This window comes from Elephas maximus, chromosome 2 (assembly GCF_024166365.1).
Source record: "Elephas maximus indicus isolate mEleMax1 chromosome 2, mEleMax1 primary haplotype, whole genome shotgun sequence".
NCBI classification, from domain to species: Eukaryota; Metazoa; Chordata; class Mammalia; order Proboscidea; family Elephantidae; genus Elephas; species Elephas maximus.
Window position 1 is genome coordinate 211,098,103 of NC_064820.1, and position 9,617 is coordinate 211,107,719.

General features: G+C 37.3%; 1 protein-coding gene across 1 annotated transcript; it reads right to left on the reverse strand.

The window, feature by feature from the left end:
* Positions 1-7,439: 7,439 nt before the first annotated feature.
* On the reverse strand, positions 7,440-8,399 carry LOC126068145 (olfactory receptor 2T3-like). Its single transcript, XM_049870544.1, has one exon. It carries the CDS (start codon positions 8,397-8,399, stop codon positions 7,440-7,442), a length of 960 nt encoding a protein of 319 aa, XP_049726501.1.
* Positions 8,400-9,617: the final 1,218 nt, after the last annotated feature.

Sequence of the window (9,617 nt, forward strand, 5' to 3'; positions counted from 1 at the left end):
AGGTGAGCGAGTATGGCTCAAGACTTGGCAAAGTTTTGTTCTGTGATACATAAGGTCTCTACGAGCTGGAGCCGACTATTGGCACCTAACAACAGCATAGTTAATCCTTTCCCATTTGAGTCATACATTATTACATGGCACAAAAGATTTAAATATATGCTTTGTCATTTTCTGTGATATCAAACAGAGGCTAACTTTGAGGACCACTTGAGGCAGACCAAAACTTGTCTTTGAAAAAGAAACAATGATGAGATCAGAAAAGTGACAGGACTATGTGGCCCACTTTCGTTCCTTCTAACCTCACAAGGTGCGTTACACCTGCATATTAAACACGGCCCGGCCAATTGACATCTAAAAACATCAGTGACGATTATGCCTGTCTTCCAGACGATTCTTTTGAACCTGTCCAAAATGGGTTATAAAAGGAGATAAATAAGATCAGCTCATGAAATAGGGACTGGCTCCATCAAACACTGGCAAAATAATGTAGCAATTGGTTATCTCTAGACTAAATACTTTTTCAAGAAAAGGATGTTTGTTTTAAACAAGTGAGTAGATATTTTGTAGATGAAGCAACAGAAAAATTGTGGTCTCTCTCAAGGGTTTCCATGGTTATGTCAAGCCACTGACAGCATTTAATTGTAAAAATTTAATTTTTACTTGAAAAATATACCTGTAAGTATACTAATTCACTATTCGCAAGTACTCAGAAATATTCCAGTTCTAACATATGTTTTTTGTTTTCCAACTAGATTTGTTTACAGCTTTTATTTTACATCCAGTTAAGTCCTTTCCTTGTTTGTTTGTTTCATTTTTGCCTCTGGAATCCTGGGCTGTGCTGCATTCATTTCCAACCCAAACTTCTTGGGTTAAAACATCTCAATTCCTCATGCCTCCTCCAAAATTGTGATTTTCCGTTCTATTAAATTCAATTATTTGCTCAGGTTATGTAAGTCCTGTGCTTCAAGCTTCTAAGATATCAAGCTCATTGGTGTGAACTGAACACCAATTACCAAAAATTAATAGCCTTTCTTATCCACTCTCCCCTGCCTCTCTAACAAATATGCATTATCAAAGAGAGCCAAATGGCTTCTTACCCTGAGAATTAAGATGGATGAATCCAAGGATAGTGGATCACTTATAGGTATATTTAGAGTCAAGGATATTAGTTAAAGGCAAAATTGTTGACACACAACTTCAGAAGTAGTAAAACCTTAGAAACTGAAGTGGTAAAAGGAAGCCTCCTTGTTCTTCCTGTTTTCTGTCTCCATATTGGCCTCCTTCCTTCCTTGCAGACAGGATAAGAGATACAAGTAGAAAGGACGCAAAGTATCAAATAGGAGAGTCTTGTTAGAAGTATTTTAAGACTACTGATTAACCAGAGCCATTGATTTCCCACATGAGCACCACGAACACTTTGTGGCATGTGGCACCAGAGATCCAAATAACCTAGAGAGTGACATCATAACTAGATTTCCCACAGAGAGAGACCAGTGGGATATCAATTTAACTGATTCCGGTTGGTACTGAAGCCTTCATTCAAAATATCTCAATGGCAAACAAAGAACATGCTCTAAAGCTGAAGTGATTGACTGATTTCTTCTTCGTCGTCGTCTTTTTTTTTTTAATAAACAGTTTGAGAACAACTGTTTTCTGAGTGTTTCACCACCAGAATCCTTATGTTGCACATTCCGCCCAAGGGTAAATGAGTAATATTGGGAATATTGCCAAAGGAAGGAAAGAGAAGTTTTTCATGTGATCATTTCATTTCTCACTTTAACAACAATCATAAACTCTCCTCCCTTCATTTCTTTTCTTCCATGGAGCAGCTTCCAAATGAAGATTGTTCATTAACTGACAAGTTTAGGTTCTAAAATGGCATCAAAACAACTTGTGTAATCAATTAATTCAATAAAATCACTGGCCAGTCTGTTAAGCATATATATCAGGCAGGTTTTCACTTAACCTGTTGACAGTTTAGTTAATGTAAAAATCCTGTTTAGGGAAATAATTGTTATTAAGCACACTTGAACTCATGAACAGAAATCATGTTGATGAAAGGTGCTTTATCCTAGATGTGGGCCTCTCATTCCATGAAGAATAGGTCATTTTTATGGAAAATAAGCATTAGTTTTTATTTTTTAAAGTAACATTTCATTTCTTTTTTAATTTAAAAAGTATGGGAAAATGGGTGAAAATTTATCTCTTTCCTTTAATACACAAAGCAAAAAGTGCACCAGCCAATTGGAAAGCTTTTATATGTTTAATTTCTCCCTGGAAACATAAAGCCTGGGTGGAACTCTTCCAATGACTACCTAAAAAGGAAGAAGGTAAAAGTAAAGAAAAATATTAATATTGCATGAATTTCCACAAAAGGATCAGTGTTACACTTTGGTGTATATGCTAATGGAAGATGGCCCATAGATAGATAGGTCATGCAATTAAATATGTTTCCTTCATTATTTTACTTCATAATATAACCAGTTTCACAATTCTGTAACCTGATTTTAACTGCCCCACTAAAATTATTATAAAGATAAATGATAATTTTAACAGTTTCATCTTGTTAAACATGCAGATTGGTGTTGTATTTTAGCCATTATGAATACCTATAGAATGAATATGTTTATAAAACAACATTCTTGTGTAGCTATACTTCTTTTTTTTTGTGCTTTAAGTAGTTTCCAAATCAAGTCAGTCTCTTATACAAAAACTTATACACATCTTGCTGTGTAACCCCAGCTGCTCCCCCCCTAACGTGACGGCACACTACTTCTCTCAACCCTATATTCCCCGTGTCCATTCATCTGACTCCTGTTCTCCTCTGCCTTCTCATCTTGCCTCCAGACAGGAGCTGCCCACGTAGTCTCACGTGTCTAATTGAGCCAAGAACCTCACTCCTCATCAGTATCATTTTCTGTCTTATAGTCTAGTCCAATCCCTGTTTGAAGAGTTGGCTTCAGGAATGATTCCAGTCTCGGGCTAACAGAGGGTCCAGGGGCCATGACCTCTGGAGTAGCCTCCAGTCTCAGTAAGACCATTAAGTCTGGTCTTTATATGAGAATTTGAGGTCTGCATCCCAATGTTATCCCACTCCATCAGGGATTCTGTAATGTGTTTCCTGTCAGGTCAGTCCTTGATGGTAGCTGGGTACCATGTAGTTCTTCCTGTCTCAGGTTAATATAGTCTCTGGGTTATGTGGCCTTTCTGTCTCTTGAGGTAGGTATACTCTTTATAACAGCTTTCACGAAGTGCAGTTGCTAAGTTATAGGAAAGAATTCCGTGTTGACAAAGGAACCTCAAGGTGAATTTTATCACCTTCTTAGTAGCAACAGTGTCGTGTGCTGTCAAGTGTATCTTGACTCATAGAGATCTCATGTGACAGAGGAGAGCTGACCCATATGGTTTTCCTGGATGTAATCTTAATTGAAGTAGATATACACATCTTTTTTCCTGAAGAGCTATTAGGTGGTTTTGAACCACCAACACTTTGGCTAGCACCCAAGCACCCAACTTTTTGCATCACCAGGGCTAGTAGCAATAAGAGTGTCTATTTCACCACCTTATGAAGGTTTTCTCTTCTGGTTCATAGATATATATGTACGTATATAAAAAAATGTATGCTAAATGGAATGCATAAAGTTTAATATCCTAGGCATTAGTGAGCTGAAATGGACTAGTATTGGCCATTTTTATCGGAAATCATATAGTCTTCTATGCCAGGTATGACAAATTGAAGAGGAATTGTGTTGCATTCATCATCAAAAAAGGCATTTCACGATCTATCCTGAAGTACAATACTGTCAGTGACAGAATAATATACGTATACCTACAAGGAAGACCAGTTAACATGTCTATTACACAACTTTATGCACCAACCACTAATGCCAAAGATGAAGAAACCCTTGATTGAATATTTGATCAAAATACTACCTTGTGTAAATCCCACCTGAATTTAGAGACTATCTCCAGAATAGATTTGACACACTGAATACTAACGATCAAATACTAGACGAATTGTGAGATGACATCAAGACATCATACACGAAGAGAGCAAAAGGTCATTAAAAAGAAAGGAAAGAAAGAAAAGACAAATATGGATGTAAGAAGAGACTGTGAAACTTGCTCTTGAACATAGAGTAGCAAAAGTGAACAGAAGATATGATCACATAAAAGAGCTAAACAGAAGATTTCAAAAGGTGGCTTGAGAAGACAAAGTAAAGTATTATAGTGAAATCTGCAAAGAACTGGATGGAGTTAGAAAGCCAAAAGGGAAAAATACGTTCAGCATTTCTCAAGCTAAAAGAAGTAAAGAAAAAATTCAAGCCTTAACTTGCAATACTGAAGGATTTTATGGGCAAAATATTGAAAAATACAGGAAGCATTAAAAGAAAATGGAAGGAATACACAGAGTCACTGTGCCAAAAAGAACTGATTGATGTTCAACCATTTCAGGAGGTAGCATATGATCAAGAACTGATGGCATTGCAGGAAGAAATCCAAGCTGCACTGAAGGCATTGGAGAAAAACAAAGCTCCAGGAATAGATGGAATACAAATTGAGATGTTTCAATAAAAGGATGCAGCACTGGAGGTGCTTATTCCTCTATGCTAAGAAATTTGGAAGACAGTTATCTGGTCAACTGACTGGAAGAGATGCATATTTGTATCTATTCCAAAGGAAGGTAATCCAACAGAAAGCAGAAATTATCAAAGAAGATCATTCATATCACACACAAGTAAAATGCTGAAGATAATTCAAAAGTGGTTGCAGCAGTACATCTACAGGGAACTGTCAGAAATTCCAGCCAGAATCAGAAGAGGATGAGGAATGAGAGATGCCATTGCTGATGTATAATGGATCCTGGCTGAAAGCAGAGAACACCAGAAAGATGTATACCTGTGTTTAACCAATTATGCAAAGGCATTCGACTGTGAATCATAACAAATTGTGGATAATGCTGCCAAGAATGGGATTCCAGAACACTTAATTGTGCTCATGAGGAACCTGTACACAGACCTAGAGACAGTCATTTGAACAGAACAAGGGGATACTGCATGGTTAATGTCAGGAAAAGTATGTATCAAGGTTCTATCCTTTCACCATACTATTTAATCTGTAGACTGAGCAAATTATTCGAGAAGGTGGACTATATGTAAAAGAATGTGGCATCAAGATTGGAGGAAGGCTCATTAATAGCCTATGATATACAGATGTCACAACCTTAGTTGCCAAAAGTGAAGAGAACTTGAGGCATTCATTGATAAGGATCAAAGACCACAGCCTTCAGTATGGATTACACCTCAACATAAAGAAAACAAAAATCCTCACAACTGGACCAATAGGCCACGTCATGATAAATGGAGAAAAGACTGAAGTTGTCAAGGATTTCATTTTACTTGCATCCACAATCAATGCCCATGGAAGTAGCAGTCAAGAAATCAAACGACATGTACTGCAGGAATGTATCAATCTCCGGTCATTTTCAAACCCTCTAGATGACGTTTATGTTGCTAGTTTTATATTAATGATTGAAAAACCAGGAAGGCAGTGAGATAAAGCAATTCCTTCACTGCAGCTGCTGAAAAGCAAATAAAGGATTTAATCCAATATCTCTGACTAGGCAACCACTTTCATGACTTGAAGGCAAGTATCTTGTGAAGAGATACAAATAGCTCAGAGTGGTAAAAAGGAAGGAAAGAAAGTAATACCTTCCTAGTTGTAGCAGCTGTTACGGACTGTTGCGCATATTACCCCCTCTTAATCCTCAAGGCTTTTTGATTAGGAAGTTTTGTTTCCCCAATCTTAAATGTGTTGTAAAGGAATCTTGAAGTGCTTAGACAAACTTACAAAGGCTCTTTAGATTTTAAGTGAAAATCCAGGAACGAAACCCAAGACTGGCTGATTTTAACTATAAACCTGGTTCACTTATTCTGTCTTATTACAATTCCCAAATCTAGTGGTAGTTTCAAACTTAAGATTTCAGTTTTTCTTAGCATAGTGTCCTTGAGAGACAGACGGATAAGAAAAGTCCTTTATTTAAAGAAATAGCCTATGAAGACAGAGTATATAAGATTAATTAATGATATTCCTAATGTAGTTATCAGAAAAAATAACATGATTTTATTAGTCTTTGTTTTTAATCAATGTTGTCCCTTTGAGAAGTTTTATTCCTTTAATTTCTATACTTTTATCACACTGATTTATAAAATTTTTATCTACCTCTAGAGAAGCTTCTCTTGCTTTTCAGATGTTACTTTTTGCTCAGCCTTGAGGGATTATTTGAAATCCAGACAAATTCCTCTCACCCACTGCAGAAATCAGTTTAGAAACCAAAGTATTCATCTCAGGTAACAGAAAAGAAAAGTACCTGTCAGTCAATTAAAAATGTAGCAGTCTTGGAAACAACTGGGGCCTATTTCTTGAAAGTATTTAAGGTAAGATGAGGGTTCTCTGTCAAATGGAGGTAACTTAACAACTTTGGGACCTAAATCACCTTCCTGCATATTTATCTGAACAAATACATTTCTTTCCGAATTCACTGCATGCCAGAAACACCAAATCATTAATAATTTGGTTCATGAATATAATAATAATTTTTTTACTAGTAGATTTGCACCATGGTACATATTTAAAAAAAAAAAAAATTTTTTTTTTTTAGGAAGTAAATTCTGATGACCTATCCAAAAACATTTTGTTGGTTTTCCCTGTTCAAGAAGTAAAAGACTGAGATTAAGAATTCCTAAACATCCACTTCCCCCCAGGACCTTTGTATTTTAGTTAAAAACTAAAAAAATTTTAAACATGCAGACACTTCTATTTATGTCCTTAAGGCCTGTACATATAAAAATGGATTTTTAAGCTCTATTCAATTTTAATGTGGATTGGTATTTGTCCAGATAGTTTTGATGGCCAAATACTGTGAATAACCTTAGTATTTAACTATGAAACTAACTTCCCACACTTGGAAAATATGTGTGTAGATGCAATTACCGAAGACGCAACTGCGGCATTCCATCCAGTGGCTGGCACAATTGGACTATGACTTAAGGGGATTTGCAAAGCTAGGAAACAGCCAATTTCCCTCAAGTACTCCTTACAGTGACCCACTTTTAGGGTTAAGGCACTTACTCCCCAAATCTCATACTAAAATGGCAAATAAAGTTGGGGTAGGTGATAAGATACAAGGCACTTGCTATGGTTTTCTTTATAACAGCTATTACATCAGAAATAATTGACTCTATGGAACCTAAACATATATATAAATTACAAAGAATGAGTAAGCGGTATATAAAAGAAGTGCCTCATGAGTGAGAGGGAGGGAGTGTCTTATAGGACTTTATGTTGGGGCTCAGGAAGCAGGGGAAAGAATGAGAGGACAGATTGGGAGGAGAGAAAATGACGGGGAAATGGGAGATGGTCTTTCCTACGTGTTCACATTAAAACTTCCTCGGTCCCATCCCTGATAGCATCAAGTTCCTCAGGGCCCCTGTGACATCTTTATTCCAGAGGCTATAAATGAAGGAGTTCAACACAGGGGTGATGATGGTGTAAAAAGCAGACACCGTCATGTCCTGCTTACCTGTGTGGTAGGACCTGGGGAGCATATTGGTGTATATGCTAGCACCAAAAAAGAGCAGCACTACCACCATGTGGGAGGAACAGGTGGCAAAGGCCTTTCTGCGGCCCTCTGCTGAATTTATGCTGTGGATGAGGCGCAGGATGAGAACGTATGAGCCAGATACACTAATGATGGGGATTAGGATCATTAGGATACAGCACAGGTACATGAACGTTTCATAAAGGGGGATGTTGGAGCAGGAGAGCTTCAGCAAGGTGGGGGCCTCACAGAAAAAGTTCATGATTTTTCTAAACTGACAAAAAGGTAAACTCATGGTCATTGCGGTGAGCAACAAACCATCAGACATTCCCAGGAACCAGCATCCAGACATGAAGAGATGGCAGACTCTCTGGTTCATGAGCAGTGGGTAATGGAGAGGTCTGCAAATGGCAGCATATAGGTCATAGGCCATGGCACTTAGGAGGAAAACCTCAGCTCCAGCGAGGGTGAGATAGGAGAACATCTGGACCCCACAACCCAAGTGGGAAATTGTATTATCTCCAGTAACCTGGTCCACGAGCATCTTGGGCACTGTCGCACACACGTACATGAGGTCTATGAGGGAGAGCTGGCTGATGAAGAAGTACATGGGAGTGTGAAGGCGGGGCTCCCTGTGGATCAGGAGGATGAGAAGGGCATTCCCAGTTAGGGCCATCAAGAAAAGGACAAAGGTCAAGGTATAGAGGAAGACTGCATATTTAGTTTGATCAAAGAGCCCCATGAGGATAAAATAGGTGCTTAATGTTTGATTCTCTGAAGTTTGATTCCCTGAGTACATGGTTCAGCTTACAGTTTTCACCTGGGAGAGAAGAATAAGTTACACTGTTTTTTAAATCTTTCATATATATATATATATATATATATATATATATTTCCCCTGGGAGATGGTTGATTGGTGCGAAAAATCACACTCCTAACCTCTACAGCAAATAGTTTCCAGCTATACCCTGAATATTCTATCTAGAGTATGCTTTATCAAACTACACGTTGAAGCATCAACTACTTTCACCATTGTAGGGCAAAGATGACATGATTTTAATTCATCTGACACGTTAGCAAAGCTTAGATCATTCATTTCTTCATGTTAGGGAATTGAGGTAATTTCCCCTTATTACATTCTTTTGAATACGACTATGGAAAACTATAGAGCAAGCATAAAAAGCATTGGTTAACTAAGGAGAAATTTTCAATTTTTCTTGTTGTTCATATTCCCCATACTCTTCCCTGAAGCTCTTACTTTTTAAAAAATCCTCTCCTAATCCGCCATTTTTGTAGCTGTTGTTTTTCCATTTTTTTCTTCTCAGTCACATAGTAACTTTCCACTCAAGGTACATACATATGGGAATCAAATACGATTGTCAATTAGGTGTCACAGTTATCAAAACACAAACCCCATCTTTGTCATGAGGAAATTTTACATTTTTAAGCAGTTTTGTTTTTTCCAGTTTGTAAAGCATATTTTCATATTTGATACTTATTAAGAAAACTCTCATTCTTTGTAAAAATACACCTGAATATCAGAAAGCCAGAATCATGCAGAACATAAATACTATAATCAGAACTTGAACTCACAGTCAATTTAGAACCCTTTTCTCCTCCAACATATTTTATATTTGGACCCTATTTGTCTGTGCCACCCTATGTCATCCAATGATAGCTTTAGGTGCTTTACAGTGTTATCAACAATATTAACTATTGAGGGGAGGGTTATATCTGCGGTTCAAGTCCCTTCTTCCTGCCAACTGGAAGGTTTAAAAGCCCAGTTTACATTCACATGGAAAACATAGTTACTGTAAGACTGCTTCCTAATTGTGTATCTAAGTTCGTCATAATGGATCCCAAACTCAGGAAGTCTGTATATATGTTATACATCAATTAACAGTTTATTAAGTTCATCTGTAACAATAAACACAAAAAATTTGGGAAAATAAATGACTAAATAGGCAACAAAGTGCTTCATTATCCTTGGTCCCAAAGAGATTTGGGTGAGCAGAGC

What these genes read in the sequence shown, in the direction of transcription:
- LOC126068145 (XM_049870544.1), bottom strand. Translation starts at nt 8,399, where the DNA reads ATGTACTCAGGGAATCAAACTTCAGAGAATCAAACATTAAGCACCTAT.